Raw genomic sequence first — 20,108 nt, forward strand, 5'->3', positions numbered from 1 at the left:
ATAAAAAATAATCCAGTTTCTCATATGCATATATATTTGAATCTTAATTTCTTTCATTACGACACAATTAGGAGACATGCAAAGAGTACCGAAGCTTTCGATTCCAGGTGGATTATTTAAAGCATTGAGCGGAAACGTTATTTGCCTAAGGAAAGGAGAGGAGAATTTTCTGTGGGAAATTGTTCCATTTTTGAGTTACAAAATTGAATTGCTCTGAATGTTCTTAGACTTTTAGTACATAGAAAAGCTCAATAAAACACTTTTAACCTCATGACATCCCTAGTTTTAACATTAAATCTTATTAAAAATAACTGCAAGTTTAAAGAAGGTAATATGTAAATGTTAATAATACAATAAATAGTATATTATTAAAATTTCTGGATGTAGCATGACTTCACAAATTTTTTCCATGTAAGTTAATCAAGTATTTTAGTTAAAAAAATCAATTAAGTAATCAATTAAAATTTTATGTTTATAAAATAACAGTATAAATGTTACGTTTATATCAGGGTTAAAATTCTTAAAGTAAATTTAGTAGAAGGAACATAGAGTTTTATATTTTATGCAGCCGTACATTATTGGTTTGGTTTAGTTTGGTTTATTGGATTACGGCAAAGCACTAGAGGGCTATCTGCCTAAGGGAAGGGATGCCTTCGTCGAGGACTTTCTAAGAGAAACTGGCTCGTGTACACTTTACACATGGGAAAAACCACAAAAACGCACATGCCCTCAGCCCATTCGAACGTCGGACTGAACTACCGGTGTTCAGCAACTTTACCGCTCGGCCTCTGCTGGGTCATGGAACATTATTATTCACTTTTTACTTTCGTATATTATTTAAATTGTTTGCAAATACTGTGCAAAGTACTAGCAAAAACAATTTGAATAATAAGTGTTTCTCCCTTTTACAGTATTTCATCCGGTAGGTTTTTCTTTTAATTTCATGGATAATCTGTTCTGCTTGAAAATTAATTTTTAAATGCAATTTTTGAATATAATCATCGGGAGATATGAACTACATTCAAAATATAAAAAATCGTCAAAGAAGCAAAAAAGCAGATTTTTTGGTTCAAGTACAATACAATAAAATGAAGCCTAAACTAGAAGTTCTGTGCAGTGATTTTCAAAATGATAATTAATTTGCTGCTGGTTTCTTGAAGGGGTGCGTCATTTAAAATATACGAAAATACGTTTAAAATGGGAAACTTGGATTCTTAATTCCGAAGTTTCACTATATGAGTAATTCATAGTATTTTTATTGATTGTAACCCCCTTGAATCTGAAAATAAATTCTCGCTCCCCTTGAAAAACGCGTTTATACTTTTTACTTAAAAATTACATTTATTGTTTTGTATTGTGTAGTTATCGTAAAATAAATAAAAGCATTCTTTTGTATTTACATACAAAAAAATATATCCAATTTTTATGGCTACATTGTTGTTGTTTATTCATAGCAATATTTTTGAAGTAAGGCTCCTTTTTTGTATGCGTATGATATTACCTACATTTAAGCGATTTGTGGTATTAGGCTGTGACATTTAAGCGATGAGCCGTGGAAAATTGTAAAAGTGCCAGTAATGCTGCTTTTGTTAGCTGTAAATAAAATTTTAACTATGTACATCACAATTCCTTAAAGTCCTAGCATTATAAAATCCGTTTAAAAAAGGTTATATTTTAGCAAGATGGACTTTTATTCAATCGCTGCCAGCCATTGAATTTCTGCCAAATACTAGAAATAGACCCAGCGTCCTTCTCTGACTGTTGCTGATATTTACTGTGGTAAAGTATGTATGAAATAATTCATTAACTTGTAGGAGGTGTATCCGAAATTAAGGTATAATTACCATTTTCCTTCCGTTACACACAATTTAGGTTTAGAGTGACACATTTTGTTTTTCATTCTTATGACTATTTCACCTGTTTTTCTTTTTAGAGTTTGTGCACTTCTTCCTCCTTTATCCTTAGGATACTAGTTAAATAACCCAAGAAAAAAAATATGCTAACTTTTATGAATTTGTCCCAAACTCCGTAACGTTCGCTATTTACTCTCTTGTACGAAGTAATGGAAGTATTGTAATCGCGAAAAGTTTTCGGTCTAATTTTTCAATAGAAATAGCCATTTTCATCACTCCCGAATCCATTTGGACGCCTTTTTGCACGACGTCTGTACATGCAGACAGTATAAAAGACTGCTTTTTCAAAAACATATAAGGTATTTCTCCCGCTTTCCTAGCGTGCCTTCTTGGTGTAGTGGTTCTGCACGCTAGGCCGATATTTCAGAGGTCCGTGGTTCGATTCCTGGCGAAGGCAGCTGCTACCTTTTCATCTTGCCTGCTTCCAAAAATATATCTAATGTCTCTACAAACGGATTGTAAAATGGAGTTAAAGTGAATAAAAAGGTGGCCTTTTCGGGACGTCCGTACCCTCCATACGTGCGTATATATGTATGTGTGTATATCTCATAACTCAAACACAATCAGCCGTGGAACGTTGAAATTTTGAATATGTGACTACTATAACATTTTTTTTTGCACTTTTTTAAAATTAAAATTGGACGGACCAAGCGCATGTTGGTCGTAGTCAAAGTTCCAGTTACGAAAGTATTTTAAATGACATAAATATTCATGTATTGGCAATGTAAAATTTTTAAAAAATTTTTAATTTTCGACAAATAACGAAATTTAACTTTTTAATTCATTCTCATGGTATTTATATTTACGTTAAGTTTTATACTCGTTACAAAAAAATAAAATTAGAAGAAGTTTGATTCTCATATTACAAAAATTGACCTTGGTATTTAATTTCAGAATTTTCAGTTTTTGATGTCATTTTCAACTTGCCTTGAGAGGTCGGTTAATCAAGTTAGACTAATTCGAAGAAATAAGTTAATCGAAGTGCAGAGAAAAATGTGTATAATTTAATAGACCGAACAACGAAGTCATGTGGTATCCGCATAAGATTTATTTTCAAAGGTGATCAGAAGTAGTTTCCATTTAAAATTTAGAATTTTCTCTCGTTTCCCTGTAAATGCTTTATCGCATCTCTACGGATGCACGCACTTCAAGTTAAAACCCATTGCTCCATACAAACTAAAATACTTTTGCAAGCTTAATATAAATTTCTGGGTCCAAAGAAGCTTTGCAATCTGTTTATAATGACAGTTTTAATGCGATTATATTATATTGTAATTGCACACATGCAGTATTTTAACATACATTTTAATTTCTTTATTTGCGTCCCTCTTGTCTTTCATAGTCTTACCTTATCATTGTCGTTTTTTTGTTTTCCACAGTTATGTGAAGTTTTTAATCGCAAGTTTATTTTGCTGAAATGTGATGTATTCTGTGGTGATTACTTCATTTTGACATACTCTGTTTTTTGTTTGTCGCTGTATACATCATTTTACTATTTGGGTCACTGGATTGTTGGTAATTGTCGATGTCAATTGTACACGCTTTAACTGTTGGTTCGGACAGGTAACCTTGTTTGAAACTGCAATCTAACCATCTAACCAAAGAAGCAAAATATAAATTCCTGGGTTTATTTTTGAAGAAAGGAATTTAGGTCTTGGCCTCATGAATTAAAATAAAATAATGCCATTATACAAAGTTATTTGATTTAACTTTGCGTTAGTTTGGCAGATTAATATTATCAGAAAGTTTTATTTAATTTTCATTTGAATACTGATAGTACAAAGTAAGTATAATTTACAGCTGGCCATTAGCTGCTTCAAAGGTGTTATTTCGTGTAGTTAAGGTTTCGGTTTAGCTTTATTTGATTATGGCAAAGCATTCAAGGGCCATCTGCTTAAGAGAAGGGATACCTTCGTGGATGACTTTCTAAGGGAAACTTGTTTGTATACACGTTTCACATGGTGAAAACCATGAAAACAACCATGCAGCCAGCCCTTTCGCGAGATTCGAACCTCAGAACGACCAGTGTTCAGAGATTTTACCGCTCGGCCGCTGTTAGGCTTGTACAGTTAAAGCTCCTGCTTATAATGCTATATTTTACTGGATTTCTGAAACTTCTAAGTGCCTAAAATTTACAAGGACAGAAAAATACTGAATATTCATTTTTAATTTTTAATAAGTTTAATTTTTAAAAGTTTTTTAATAAATAAATAAATAAAAATTAAAATAAAAAATAAAAAAGCACTTTACTGTATCCTGTAGTATCCAAATCAAAATAAAGGCTGAAACTATGTTAAAAATATGCTACAGCACTATTGAAATCGTAAAAGCATCCAAATGAGTTCTAAATGAAAGTTTCCTTGATTCGAAATTAGAACAGCATGAAATGAATTGTTTGATCTTTGGCCTAGAAATTTATATTAGTCCTCCTAAACGCATAGGAACATAATAGTTAATCATAATAAATTTAAAATAATTGTCATGTTAATTGCATTTGCTTTCAAAGGATGTATTAAACCAAGGTCTAATTCATTCGGCCGACATTACGGGGAACCGACATTACGGAACTAGCAGCCGGTATGTTGTTTACACAGCAAGTATACAGCATGCAATGAGAAAACCGTTTTACAGGCACGATGATATCAAATCGGATTTTACCTACTGCTTTGTTTCTCTGATTCTGGTTATTTGTCTAATACACAAAAGTTTCTTTTTTCAACACTTGCGGATGAAAATAGGTTTGATCTTTTCTCGTGAAGTCAGATTTTGTATGACTCATTTTAAGACAGGATTCAATCCATAGATTACTGAGTGTATGGTATGAAAAAAAGATGAATTCATCAGAAAATTCAAGATTGATTAATATATTATTGCATATATGCAAAAGGATTGCAATTTAAACTCATGTAAAACAGCTTTAAGCAGTTAAAGTTATTTTATATTTAGGTAGAGGGACATAAATGTGCCCTTTTTGAAGGAATAGCTACTGAAATATATAGGAATAACATTCTCATGAATTTCTTTTTCTTATAGCTTTTAGGTATTTTCTCCCTCCTTTTCGCCTGCCTTCATGGTGTTACCGATATCACACTCGACGCGTATTCGAGAGGTCTAGGTTCGAGTCCCAGTGAGGGCACCGCAAATTTTTCATGTCTTCTGCTTCAAAATAATCTGATGACACTAAAGTGGTGCCCGAACTAAAAGGTGGTGGATGATAATACGCCACCACCAGGAGTTGGCAATTGGGTCCCCTAATGTCTAGTCGCCCTGTAAAAGGCGGAGTACATAAGGTATTTTCTCCCTCCTTTCCTCATGAATTCGTGGTGTAACAGTAATACATTCGGCGCGTATTCGTGAGGTCTAGGTTTAAGTCTCGGCAACGGAATTGCTCATTTTTCTTGTCTCTTGCTTGAAAATAGCCTATTGACTCTACAAGCTTTTAATACTTCCTAAATTATCACTTAGTAATATAAGTATAAATATTTCATAAACAAAGGTATTCTAAGGAATTTTTAAATAATTAAAAATTATAACAAGTTATGAACTCTATAAGCATGTTTTAGATTGGAAAATTTAATAATCTCTCATAATACTTCCTTATTCTTTGTGATAAAAATTAACATTACAAAGCTCTTCATTCATCAGACTTTGATTGAAAGGGCTAATATAAAATTTTCGTGTGGACAGAGGGGGTACAATGTTATAAATAAATTCGACAAGAACTAATTTCATTGTTACTACAAAATTATTAAAAATATGTTTATAACTTTTGATAATGGACCTAGGCGCTTGGCATTTATCATATCTTTAAATCTGATAACGTAATCTCGAAATGATTAATGAAAATTTTAAAAATTAAATTATTATATGTTTGCGTACAATGCATTTACTTCAAGGTTGCAGTTAAAAGACAGGATATATAAGCGAATTTTCAATACTTATTTCGATATCTTAACTCAGATTTTGCAGTCTGCAATGAAAGGACGTTTACGCTATAAGGTATTTCTCCCGCCTTCTTAGCAAGCCTTCGTGGTGTAAGGCCAGCACACTCGACGCGTATTCTAAAGGTTCGAGTCCTGGCGAGGGCACTGCTCATTTTTCAAGTCTTCTGCTTCAAAATAATCCTAATGTCTCTGTAACGCAATTAACATTTATATTTCTGTTTTAATTATATTTCCTAATTTAATTAAAATAGAAATAATACCAAATTTTCAGATTCATCTTTCCAAAATTTAACGACATCATTAAAAATTTGTGAGGTATCAAGAGATGTTTATACGCAAGTTTTCTATTAATGTTTGCGAATACTTCACATCTGTTTTCTTATTAAACATTGTAAAAAGGAAAATAAATGACTTTTGATAAAACAGATTCACCTATTCACTACACAATGGGAAAGGTAACAAGTGTTACGTATCTTCCATCTCTTAATAATGTAAGTTCTAAATCACAAAATCCCGAAAAAACAAATTAGAATCTATTCTTTCAGTAAAATATAAAATTTTATATAGTTACGTTTAAATTTTGAAGCAGTAATAGTTTAACAAAAGCGAACAATATCATGTTCCCTTTCATACTGCGCATATTTTGTTCCCCGAGTGCTTTTAAGGAAATATAAAACTTTATATGACAATTTCCTCCCTAAAAAGATATTTAAATTCCATGCGGAATTTTTGCATCTAATCCCATTTCATACAACGAGAATTTAAATTCTCTACTTTAAGATAGCATTTGTAGCTTTGCAACATGGAGAGAAAGGAAAAAAAAAACCCTTTTCATCTAATCGTCAAAATCCAAACGCTTATTAATTTTCATCCCGAAACAAAACATTAAAAAACCACACTTTAAGCAGCATGAGCACTGTACATAAATATGTAATCCACTGTTACCCTTGATCGCGACATCCGCACATAAAGACAGCGAGCGAGACGAAAGGAGCATCGGGAGAGGATGACAGCGCGCAGGCGCGTACATAAATAAGCTGACGTCATAGGAGAATACCGAACTCGGTTGAGTTTGCTGCCGAACCACATCAGTCTCCGGAATCCGCCCACTAAACCTCCCCTCTTTTCGGCATTCTCCGTTTTAGGCTTAGCAGTGGCTGGAACGAACCTGGCTTTCCCAAAGCGGGAAGTGTGTTGTGAGGAAGATTGGCTGAGTGTATCTACGGCCATGAACGTCAAGCAACATGTTCCTTTACCGCCCCCCATAAACACGGGGACAGGGACATGTTTCCCTGGTCGCTACTCCCCCACCTACAGAAGTGCGGACCCGATGAGAAGGCATTGCATGGGAAATCCTGGGGTAAGTGGAGAAGATCATTCCATACCTGTTTACACACCTGGAGAGAGGGAAAAATAAAAGTTATTGATATTTAAAGGGTTTCCCCAACAGTCTTAATTAATAATCAATCTAAAACAGTGCCCCAAGCCTCTATATCTTTTTTACCAAAACAATCACATAGCATTATATATAATTAATATAAAATATTTTCAGCTTTGGAATAAATTACAATATGTGATTTCCCGTTGTTATAATATTTATTGTTTACGAAATAAAACTATTTGTGTGATATGAGAGTGTTTAGAGAAAACATTATTTAATTGCAGTAGAACTGCGTTTTGGAACTCGCTGGAAGTTGAAAAATGTGTTGTTGACAATGAAAATATTTATTATTACCGTTCTAGTGTTATAGTGTTTTGTTTCAGTACAGTATGTACATTTTGAATCGTTTATGTTCCCATTAGTTTGAATCGGAATTAAAATGAAATGTTTGTAACACGTATAAACGATACAAATTTTTTAATAGTCATATCATTAGCAAATCACCTGTAATTTTAATACTCAGTCTTAATTTAATGAGTAAAATAGCTGGATATTCTTGATTTACAATGAAAAGCCACAAATAATAATTTAAATACGTTGTTGTAAATTATTTATAAATTGTGTATTAATAAATGAAAATGAAAACGGGTATCTGATGCTACCGAAAGGAAAACCCCGGCTAATGAAAAGACCTTCGCATTGATTCATCAGGAAGCTCTTTAAAGCCTTGAAACCTGAGAACTTACTGCTCAGTCTTTCTCAAATAATAGTTTTGATATATAGTTAAATATTTATAGGCTGCATTAAGTATTTACACTGCTGGTAGAGTATTTTTAGAATGTGACGAAATGGGAGAGACAATGGAATTTGTCTTATCTTTTCGCAAGATTTACGTGACGGCAGTTGTAAGCCTTAATGAGTAGGAGTTTAAAATTTAATAAAGGCTAATAATAAGATAAAAAAATATTTATGGTTGACATTTGATATGAAAGCATCATTTCCATTTCTTTGAAAATAAAGTATGACTGTAATGAAATAAGAATAATCTTTTTAATATTTAGCTAAGTTTAGATGCATTTTTTAAAAAACTCCTTTTATTTATATATCTTACGTAATTAAGGTACTAAGGTTGGGAAATGTCTTTTGAAGCTATTCTTTTAGATAATTTACTGCGAAGCAGAAACAAACAAAATTCATGATCTATCTAATATGGAATATAATTTATATGTTGTTGTAATATAACATACGTTCTACATTTTAATACCGTAAAATTGCATAAAAAACCTTTTTATAAACATATTTCTAATTAAAAATAACATCAAGTGAGCCATTATGCCGTTATAATCGTTTACAATTCAACATATTCATAAAATTTTAAAACAAAAAATTCTGGTTCTCTGTGTATCTTTTTAAAATTCATATTTTAAAAAGTTTTTTAGTTTTTATCCTAGTACATTAAATTTGTCTTATTACTGTTTCTTTATTTTAACAACTAACTGAAAATTCCATATCAAAATTATTTGGAACGGGTTAAGCATAAAATTTATCATTATAACAGTTTAGCAGCTTATATTCAAGTAAAATTAAAAGTAATAATTTTTGCGCATTTTAAAACAGCACACAGTTTGAAACCTTTAATATACTATGTGAAAAACAGATAATATGTAGAGAAATAGTGTAGATTTTTAAATAATTAATTTTATCATTGTTATATATAATAACTCAGAATTTTAAATATGGTATTTTAATATGAAAATATTACAGAAATCTATCTATAATAAGAAACATACTTTGGCGGGGATTAAATTTGTACATTTATTTAACTTTCCGCGATACGCTACATACATTGCCAGAAGGTAGATTCAGCTATAGGAGCCTGTATAAATAGTGTTGAGAATTCGTAAATGTGCAATGAGTATAACAAAGGCTATTTAACGAAAAAGACATTATCATGTAAATCTTTCGTTTGCTTCGGAAATTTATGTTTCACATTTTCGCTACTTTTAAAATCTTAGATGGGCCTACAATATAATAGCTATGCATTTTACTGTATTATACTTAAGAGTTCTTGCATATAGTTTAAATACTTTATTTTATTGAATTTTACATTTAGTTCAGCAGTTACTTCTTAAAAGAAGGTGGAAAATACTTAAAAGTGCTCCTACTGTTGTAATATAATTCCTGATAGGCTGGTGGTTTTTGAATGATATGGTGAAGAGATCATCAACACTAGACGTATTGAACAATTCAGTAAATTCGGTATAGTACTCTCATCTTCCCTACCTACTTAAAAAAATGGAAATATTTGACTAAGGAAAAGATTATATGCTTTATTTTGATTTCATGAGATTTGTAATTTTGCTGAACACAGAATGTGTTTCCAGTAGTTGGACTCGAATAATTGGAATGCGGAAAAAGTCTTTCGTGGATCTGTTAGTAAATCGTACACTAAATTATTAATTATTAAATTCTATGTTAATATTACTGGTAAGTTAAAATATTTCTCAGAGTTTTGTGCGAATAAACTGCTTTTTATTATGGCATTTTCTGAAAAGCAAATGTAAATAGTAATTAAGAGTTTCCTCAGTATAATTTGATTTTTAATAATTAACTTAAACTATGTTATGAAATTGGAAAATAGGTATTATGCACTCTCCTAATGTCTTCAAAAAGCAGCTTTTTACTTTTTTACATCCATTTCTCACGTTTTGTTAGAAACATTTTTATGAAAGACAAGCTGTCATTAAAAATGCACATGGAAGATATTTAAAGATTCATCTAATGACAGCTGGTCATACGGCTGAAGTGCCTCCGAAACGAAGCGCTTACTAATCTTATTTTTTGAAAGAACTTCTCCTTAAGAATGAATACCCATTAACCGTAGATTTCTGAAACTTACGAACTTAGAAATAATTACAGTTGCGGTTTTGCTCTTAATTTAGGCATGTGAAAGGATTTAATTCATGTGATTTGTCAAAGAAAGTGAAATAAAAATATAACTTTTATTTTTATTTTTACACAATAATTAATAACTACTTTAAGAATTTGTTACAAATTAATAAATGATTGCAGTGAAATTGAAATTACTTTATAACAGGGTAAGGGAAGGATTTCATATTGATTACACAATATTTATTATGTTTAATGATGTAAAGAAATTATTAGATTTCTCCAGTCACCCTTACCAAATAACACCTTTAAATTCTAGTAAAGCAGCTTGTGAATAAGGATTGTTAAGTAATATTTTAAATGAAAAATATTTGCGCGTTTATACCAAATTTCATTTTGAATGAATGTGAAGGTATTGTAGAAGGAGGAGAATTAGATTCAATTGCACAATTTTGTTAGGCACATGATAAGCTTTGTACACAATTTTTGTACTTAGTTATTAAAGTTTTACTGGAAAATGAGAAGAGAATGATGAAAAGTGGAGGAACTCTATAACAGAAGTCCTGAAGTTGTTAGATCATCATAAGGTGAATAATATATCAGCCTATAATAAAGAATTATTAAAAATTAATCGTGGGACAACCAGCAATCGCACAGCGCTTTCGCACGTAAATTATTAACATATTGTTATTTGTCTAATTTATACATTAAAAATTAAAACTTCATGTAGTCTAGTTTAGAGGCAGAGTTCAAGCTGCACTTATTCACAGAAACTGTGTTTATAATCAAAGTTAACAGAAAACATAACTGATTTGAAAATTTCTTAATTTGTTTATTGCACAATGAACTGAAAAACATTCTACCGGTAGAGTACTAAATATTACAACAGGAGCATGGGGACTCCAGAAAACTCATTTACCTAAAAGACTTAAAGTACAAGGTCTGTAAATCTAAAGTAGTTTTTATAATTAATCATTATATAAATCGCATTGATTTAATAAACTATTTTTAACTTAATTCAATTTCTGAGTTTTCTAGTAGGAATTTAGTGATCGAACTTTATATAGTAAGGTATTATTCAGATAATTCTAAAACTTTAAAGAACACGCTAAGAGTTTTTTTTTTTTTTCAAAAATATATACTTTTCAGGATCTTTATAAAAAGACCAAGATCAATAAATGTTATCTGACAATTTCTATGAATGTAAAATTCAATATCCTGAGTATCTCAAATTCTATTTCTTTACAAAGGATAAAATCTAAAATTTATTCTATGTATCTATTACTTTCATTTTTTTACACAAAAGGGTAAAGCCTCAAATTTAATTCTAAATCTAGATAACAAATGCGTAATTCCAAGAATATATATATGCCCTTACACACAGAAACTAAGAATATTTAAATGGCGTTTGACTTAACCACTTTGCCACTTATTGACCACTGCACATATGCGAAAGGTACAGTTTCGTTCTGATGCTTGTTATTTATGTCAATTAAATGTTACTTTGTGTAATATAATTTATTAAAATGGTATAATATTACATCATAGAATTGAATAGCATAAAATATATGAATTATTCATCTTAGGTACACATTACGATTCGTGCCAGTAAGTATATCGTGGCGAATATGATTAAAGAAAAATTAAATATCATTTAAAATTTTGATTTAAAATCTAAATTATGAAAATTAACATTATTTCTAAATGGAAATTATATTTTTATAATAGCTAATTAATATTTCTCATTTAGTTTAATTATCGCACATCTTGCACAAATTACCCATTACGGCAATCTGTGCAGGATGTCAAGCTCATCGGCCATTTCGACGGTCTGTTCTCCGAAACCGCTGGCCTGGGTTGTTTTGAATTCTTTGGGATTTACACTACGGTGTAGTAGCTAACCTTTGTTAATCACTTTACTAAAGGGGGCATTGGTAGTTAATTAAATGGAATCCGAACATCAAATATCAGTCTACTTATTTACCATTGGCCACTTTCTATGCGTAATTTTGATAAAATAGAAGTATATGCACATATATGAATATATATGTATTTGATTCATATACCGTTTAAAAATTACACACACACATATAATATATGAATACGCACATAATTTTTAAACAATGTATTATTTAAATACTTTGCTACTTATTGTTGGTGCTTAAATTCAAAATAAATTCAAATAGAAATAAATCATTACAAATGAATGAAATTATTTTTAGATTACATTTACGCAAACGTGCATACATACGGAAGTGAGCGAATATATATGAGTTATGCAGATGTATTTGGAAATTTAGACTTTACTAAAGGTAACTCTGAAGTTTCTTTTGCAAAATGTAGTTAATTGATAAGTTGATTTCAAAATAAGTACCCTTTAAATACGTATCTGTAATTTTCCTGCATAATTTGTGTTCAGATTCATATCTGACGGACCATTTCATATGAATCCTGTGTCTAATATAAACCTACAATTTAATGGCAAATCAAACGTTACGCATGTGAGGTAAACTTACGAGTACGTAAACTAGTGATACCACCAAATGATTGTCTTGTTTTAGATTGTTTTCAGAACGAATCATTGTATGTTGATTTAAATATTTAAGCCTGCATGCAAACAGCTGTTTTCATGTATTAGAAAGTAACCAAACATGAAACTACTCCACAAATCTATGTATACAATATAAATTATGACAACATTTTTTATAAATGATAGATCACATTGGAATTAGGTTCTGAATTTCTGGTGCACTTTTAAAAGTCACTGATCATTAAATAAGTCAGAATCAGAGAAAATATTTATCCTTATCTGCTTGAGAGCTGCTAAGAAAGCTGCTCTAGAGGACGAGTTTGTACTTTGACATTAGTTTTATGTTATAAACTAAACTAAACTGAACAAACTGAGCTGTATTTTAAACAGTTAAAAATTCCATTTGAAAAACAAACGTTTTCATGTAACTTTACTACTAACTAGAAAATCTTGTTGTAACTGTTAAAAATTGCAATGATTCTGTTATACATAATGTTAATTTTAATTTGTGTAATTGAAAGTTATGACGGCATATATTTACTGATTTTTAATCTTGAAGTAGTAAATTATATTTTTGTAAATGCAAGAAGTTTCTTTGGATTGCAATGTAGAGTAACATTGAAATACAATATTTTTTAGTGCGGATTAGGTTTGGTTTGTTTATTGTTAATCATCGCAAAGAACACTAGGTTTGTCTGCCTAAGGGGAGAGATGCCTTTGTGAAAGAGTGCGGATCAGGAATTGTGTGCTTCTGTACTCAGTGAAATAATTACATTTTTCTTCAGTGTATGTTTGGATGTGTTATCATATACTGAGCTATGTAACTACTTACGTTTAACGAAAGTTCGTATTTACCACACAGATATATGTTTACTAAAGCATGAGTGGAACTTGACAAAACACTAAAATATATTTCGCGACATTTTCAAAAATGTAACTGGTAAAACTAATTTTACAGCACATCATGTCAAGGAACTTTTAAGAAATGTAATTAAAAGAATTTCGCCAGAAAAAAAATAAATGAAATCAAAAAGAATGGCAGCTCTTGTTCATATTAAAATAAGTAGAAAATCTGACAAAATTCTGTGATAAGTATTGATAATTTGAATTTAACCTGAATTTACGAAAATGAATTTGTATTTTTCTTTAATTAAATTTTCTTCTCGGATAAGATGTTTAATAAGCTAGTGTTTCTAGCAACTTAATCATTATGATAAAAACGAGCCTCTATTTGAATGAAATCTTTCTTATTACATATATATAAATATATATTTATAAACTAAACTTTTGTAAAAATTCGAAACGAAAATAGAAGTTTTAAAAAAGCATATTTCAAATAATAATCACTTCTTATTTATTACAGTTTATAAAAGTGCACGATATTTTTTAAGTAACCTTTGATAAAAACTTCATAAAGCAGTAAAATGTATGTAATTATAATATAATATAATAAAATATAATAAAATAATGCAAATAAAAGTTATTCAATTTCTCTGCTTTTTAAAACTTATCGTCTTTTTACAGCATGTATTCCTTGTTCTGCTATTAAGATTCGGCTATAAAATTACACAGCAAATTATTACTGTACCGTTTAGGTGATTAATGCCGTACGCAAGTATTCATTTCTTAGTTATATTTTAAGGAAAGTTGACATTATTTATCAGTGTTGTTGTTGTTGTTCAATAATGATCACTTGTCGGATCTATTAGTCAGCCCAAGCCATCGAAATTCCTCATGGCAAGGAGAGCAAGATTACGCCTGTTGTTGGCAAAAGTCTTGAGCACCTTACAGGTGACAGTTCGACTTAGTTCAGTTCCGCCCTCACGATTTTGATTGAGAGCAATCCGGGGGGGACTGGTCTGAGGGTTTCCCACCCCTCTTCCCCTACCAATAACCTCTCCAAAGGACTTTCTGCTCTCCGCATATTTAGAGTGCTCCCATGCCGCAAGGACACTACACATCCATGTCTTTTCCCGGGATTCGAAGTCCCCCCCCGGTTTGCTCTCAATAAAAATCGTGGGGGAGATCGCACTGTCACCTGTAAGGTGCTCAAGACTTTTGCCAACGACAGGCGTAATCGTGCTCTCCTTGCCATGAGGAATTTCGAGGGCTTGGTGACTAATAGATCCGACAAGTGATCATTATTGAACAATAACAACAACACTTAAATAACAACACATAAATAATGTCAACTTTCCTTAAAATATAACTAAGAAATGAATACTTGCGTACGGCATTAATCACCTAAACGGTACAGTAATAATTTGCTGTGTAATTTTATTTGGCATCGAAGGCAGCGATGCTAATCACTATACCGGTTTGGCGGTTTATTTGTCATATGAATAGGTTTTTCATTTAGATCAGTTATAGCTGGCCTATTTCACAAAATTAGTTATTAAACCCATGTTAAGCAAATAGCAATTTTTATACATATTCAGATAAAATTTGCTTTCAGATTGAGGTTAACGTTGTGAAATATAGAGCTGGGATATTTTCGTTAACATTAAAAACGATATAAGTTTGGGGTTGATACTTCTTTATTTGAAAGATCAAGTGAAGCTATTGAAACAAAATTTTTCGTATGATGGTCTATGAAATATATGATGATGTTTCCATTATTGTGGAAAACATACGTTGTCATCCCGCAGGAAAAGTTAAGTGCCAATTTTAAATTTCATAACTTTCAATGATAATACCGCATTGACAGTTAGTAACAAAAGATGAATATGCAGTGGACTGGCGTTTTTACAAAACTTTAATAAACGAATGGCTCGTATTTAGGAACTATACCATTGGCAAGAAAATGCAAATATCCGACGCGTTTAAAGAGTTAATTATTTTTCTTTTTTTATGATCTCACACTGTCTGTTTATTTTCACCGTTCCAGTCGAAAGCGCCGAAAATTTGAACAGAAAAAGACAAAATTTCCCGGAACTGATTGAACGATGATTTTTTTCCGAAACTTTGATTGGGAAATTTGAATTGATAAAGAAAGTAGACCATAGTTCAAGTTCAGGACATTTTTACGGGCACCGTAGGAGCTGTAACAAAGTAACTGTCTTTGTTCTCAGGAAAAATTATATTAACAAGTTATCCTGTAGCCACAAGAACGTATTGACATCTGTTCAGTTAACTCTTCGGGTGTTTCGAAATTAAGCAATTCATTTTTCCTAAATGCATGCGATATCCGTCTGTCGTGAATTTGTAATGAGAGCTATGTGCATTTGCGCCCACTGCGGTGCGTAAATGGAATGGGTGGTGTATGTAATTATGGCAAAGCGCACTAGGGCTATCTGCCTAAGGGGAGGGATGCCTTCGTGGAGGACTTTCTAAGGGAAACTGGCTCGTATACACGCTAACTGGAATGGGAGCTGAGCTCATTGATGATTATCAAAATGTTAAAGTTGTTTAGAATTTAACATTTTCATTTGTGAAATAGCCTCTGAAATATATCTTGATCATCTCTTACTTTACAGATTTTAATTCATTAGTTGTGTTATATAAAAGAAAAGAATAAGTTTTCTGAATGACAGGGTAAGAAATGAACAAGCGAATGTTCGTGTCTTGACTAAGACTAATATAACTAAAATAGCACTAGATCAACACATTAGAAACATTTTACAGTGTAGTAGCGAAACAAGTAAAAATTAGTAATTTTTTAAATCTTTAATAAATAATATAGAAACAAACTTTAATTTTTGAATTTCATTATAATTTACTAAGCGTCAGCTGTACAAAGTATTTAGTTGTACATATGTGTTCGTTAAATGTGTGTTCGTTAAATGGAAAGTCCGCTGTGTATAATCCGTAATTTACACAATAAAAGCTATTAATTAATGCGTGGTAGTAAATATCTTTTGTACAAGATATCTTTAGCAAAAGGAGGTGACAAATTAAGTGAAACTAAAAGGATTACAGATTTTCTCCTTCTTTTATCTATTACAGGTAACATTTGCAGAGAAAAAAAAACATGGGATTTCGAAACAAATGTCATAAGTAAAGTGAATTTTCAAAAATATGAATATAAATTTAAGGTAAAATAATTTGCATGGAATTGTGCTTCCTTATATATGCTGTGTTATCATTGTCAAAATTAATTTTCTAAAAGTTTAGTTTGTTATAGAAATCAATGACAGATACAATAAAGTCTTAATTTTAAATTTTACGTAACAGCTGTACTTTTTAATTTGATAAAGGGTGAAAATAAAAAATTAAATTAAAATTTATATTTTCAAATTCTAATTCCCATTATACATAATTAAGAAAAGGAAGACAACTTTTAATTGGAGCTTATGTTCATACTTTTTCCTGTATTTGATTGAAATATTAAGATATATCCCATAATATTTAAATATGTTCAGAGGTTTTCAGATACTTTTCTTTTTTTAATTTTCAATAGGTTAAGAATTTCGCATGAAATATAAAAAGAAAATTTAAAACCTATAGAAATAAATTTTGTCAAAAGAAGTTAATATAATAAGGGAAATTCTTTATTTATTAACGATACAGTTAACTATATAGCCATATAATGCATGCATCCAGAAAAGGTTTAGTTTTTGTTTAGTCGAAAGTCACAAAGTATTCAAAATCTGCTTGTCTAACTTAGAGGAGGCATCTTCGGAGGACATTGCAAAGGAAAGTGGATTATATTCACGTTAGAAATGAGCAAAAATCTTGAAAATATCCCTTCAGCCAGCTCACATAGAGAAATTTATAATCTGTAATTTAAAATATTATGTGCATCTACTGCGGTTTACTTTACTTTTCCAAAGATAAGATAGAGCGAATAACACGAGATGTTATAAGAAAAATAAATAAATAAAAGCTTTGTATGAAAATTTATGGGCACAATATCGGGTTAATAGCGGAGAAAATTTTAATTAATAGTGCATGCATGGAGAACTTTTCATGAAATTAGAAAGTGCAAAGGAGACAAAGTAAGTTAGAAATAAAGATGAAAAATATTGTTCAAAAGTTCTAAATCTATCTACTGAATATATTGAGCTATGGAAAAAATGCATTGCAGATAACTATAAAATAATACCGAAACGTTGGCAAGCACATTATTGAGTTGTAAAATTAGAGCAATATTTATTTGGAACAAAACATTGCGTAAAAGATGCTTTTTGGTCGTGTATGAAACACAGATTTCAAAAATATAATTACAGTTTATTAATGCAGCACGAATATATGTATCTTGGAAGAAATTTGCATAATTTTGGTTACGTAAATGAAGTATTTTCGTGATATGTAGTGATAACTACTGATCGAGTAGAAAAGACTTCTGAAAACTGGTAGTTTAACCTGGGCTCAAAATCAAGTGGACAGGATGGCTGCAAGCATGCATTCGTGTTTTTCTCCCCGTGTGATATAAATATGAGTCAGTTTCTCTTAGGAAGTGGCTTAGTAGATAAGATTACAGAACACTGGTATATCGTCAGGGTTCAAATCTCGGTAAACGAACTGGCTGCACCGTTATTTTTTGAAGCTTTCCTTAGGTATAACGAGAATTCGAACAAGTTTACTTTAGGAAGTCCTTCACGAAGGCAGTTCTGCCCTCGGCAAGAAATATCATTATGCTTTTTCATTTAAAAGTTTCTGTACGATGTTTTCTGTCAGATAGACTTTGAAAACTTTTAACCTTCCCGATTAAATAAAGGTGATAATTGCCAGAAATCTGAGATTTAAAAAGGGTCAAACTAACAACGTTTAGCAGTCTTATGACTAGGCCACTGGCGGGTTTCGGAATTATGACAATGAATTGAAATATGTTTTAAACAAGTAATTGCGATGACTAGTCTTGTTTTTTAACATCATGTGATGTTCAATCAAAATCGTAAAAACGATCATCATTTGAAGTTCAGATTTTGAGCGTGAAGGTGCATTTGCCCCTCGCTCCCTATTTTAACTTCGCTAATTTTTTTTGTCCTTTATGCTTGATCAGATAGCCTGGCTCAGTAAAAGTAGGCGGCCAGTGCAACTCTGATTAAAAATCCAGTTATAACCACGTGCAGTGCTGATAAGGACCACGTTTTTCTGAGACTCCTTCTCCTTTATTTTCTTCTTTCTAGGTATTTCTTTCTCCTGATGAGGAGGGACCTTTAGCTGCCCTCGAAATCGATTGAGTGTTTCATTATACCTACGCTAAATACAAGGTTGTTTTTACGATTTTGATTGTCACATTAGCGTGTTTCTCTTCTAGTCTAATCATGTGATGTTTCTTATACTAACTAAGCTAATTAAAGGAATAATAACCTGGGGATTCCCAAACCTTGTCCAGTCAAATTTGCAGCGCAATATAGCTGATTATTTGCACATAAATGTTTGGCATCCAAGATAGTGATTATTTAGCAGTTTAATATTGTTTATTTTAGCTGATTATAGCAAAACCACACCAGAATTATCTGCCGAAAGGAAAGAAGACTTCTCACAGCGGACGTCTAAAGGAAACTGACTGGCATTTACGTTACAAATGGACAAAATATGAAAACGTTCATACCGCCAGTCCTTTTACCAGGATTCAAACTTGAGTCTTTCAGTCACATAAACGTTTGAGAGGTAATTTTACTCCGTCCTACGAAACAAAAACTTACAGAGGTAGTAAAGAACTAGAACCTGCGTGAGACTCTTTCTACGAAAAGCAGAATAGAAAGGTAAAAGCAGCATGACCTCCTTTTTATGAAGAAACGCTGTTACCAACCGAGCTATTTGCAGGGAGGTAGAGAATGCTGGATACATTTTGCTTAATCATAAGATTCATATATCTCAGCTTCAAATTAGGTAAAATATCAACTTTTTTTTAATGAAGATTTTGAATATATCTCTATCGATTTTGAGGACGATCAGACTCAGGTCCCTCTTCTACAAGAGCAAAAACATTTTTTTTTCCAAAAGATAATAATCGTAATTATATATGAAGTAGTCATTAATTTATGACGCAGAAAAGAAAATATGCGTATCGGCATTTGAAACAGTTACTATTTTAAAAATAATAAAAGTAACTCTGAGCATGCGACAGAGACTGATTGTATTACAATTCGGTATAACTTTAGTTGCATGTAGAATAGCAACGAAGGACTATACAATTTATCAAATAGTTATGAGCATCACATTTGTGGCATTTCAACGGGGCAGAAATCCCATATTACCATGCATGTCTGTATCCACTAAACAAGTATAATGAAGTAGAGCGAGATTATAAGCCCACCTTTCTTTGATTTTTTCTCTATATGTCATAAATGTTAGTAACAGCGCGGATCAGAAATTTTCACATTTTTAGCGACAAATTTCCTTCCCATTTTGGGCCCAATACATTTAAGAAGCTAAAGTACAAAAGTTCACTCGCTGTGAATTCATGAATTATAGGAATGCTCGAAAAATTTTCAACATTATTATCCTTGAAGTTACTGAGTACATCATCTAGTCACACCAAGTTATAACTTAATACAAAC

General features: G+C 31.3%; 1 protein-coding gene across 1 annotated transcript in view; it reads left to right on the top strand.

Annotated features, from left to right (window-relative positions):
* Window positions 1-6,930: 6,930 nt before the first annotated feature.
* Window positions 6,931-20,108, top strand: part of acj6 (abnormal chemosensory protein 6) — a 126,424-nt gene continuing 113,246 nt past the window's right edge. The window contains exon 1 of the mRNA XM_085807395.1: window positions 6,931-7,217. Coding sequence (XP_085663521.1) covers window positions 7,086-7,217 — 132 coding nt within the window. The 5' untranslated portion in view covers window positions 6,931-7,085. The remainder of the gene's footprint in view (window positions 7,218-20,108) is intronic.

Source organism: Stegodyphus dumicola, chromosome X1, assembly GCF_044657685.1.
Source record: "Stegodyphus dumicola isolate Sdum_Otavi_A_Nest chromosome X1, ASM4465768v1".
Lineage (NCBI taxonomy): Eukaryota > Metazoa > Arthropoda > Arachnida > Araneae > Eresidae > Stegodyphus > Stegodyphus dumicola.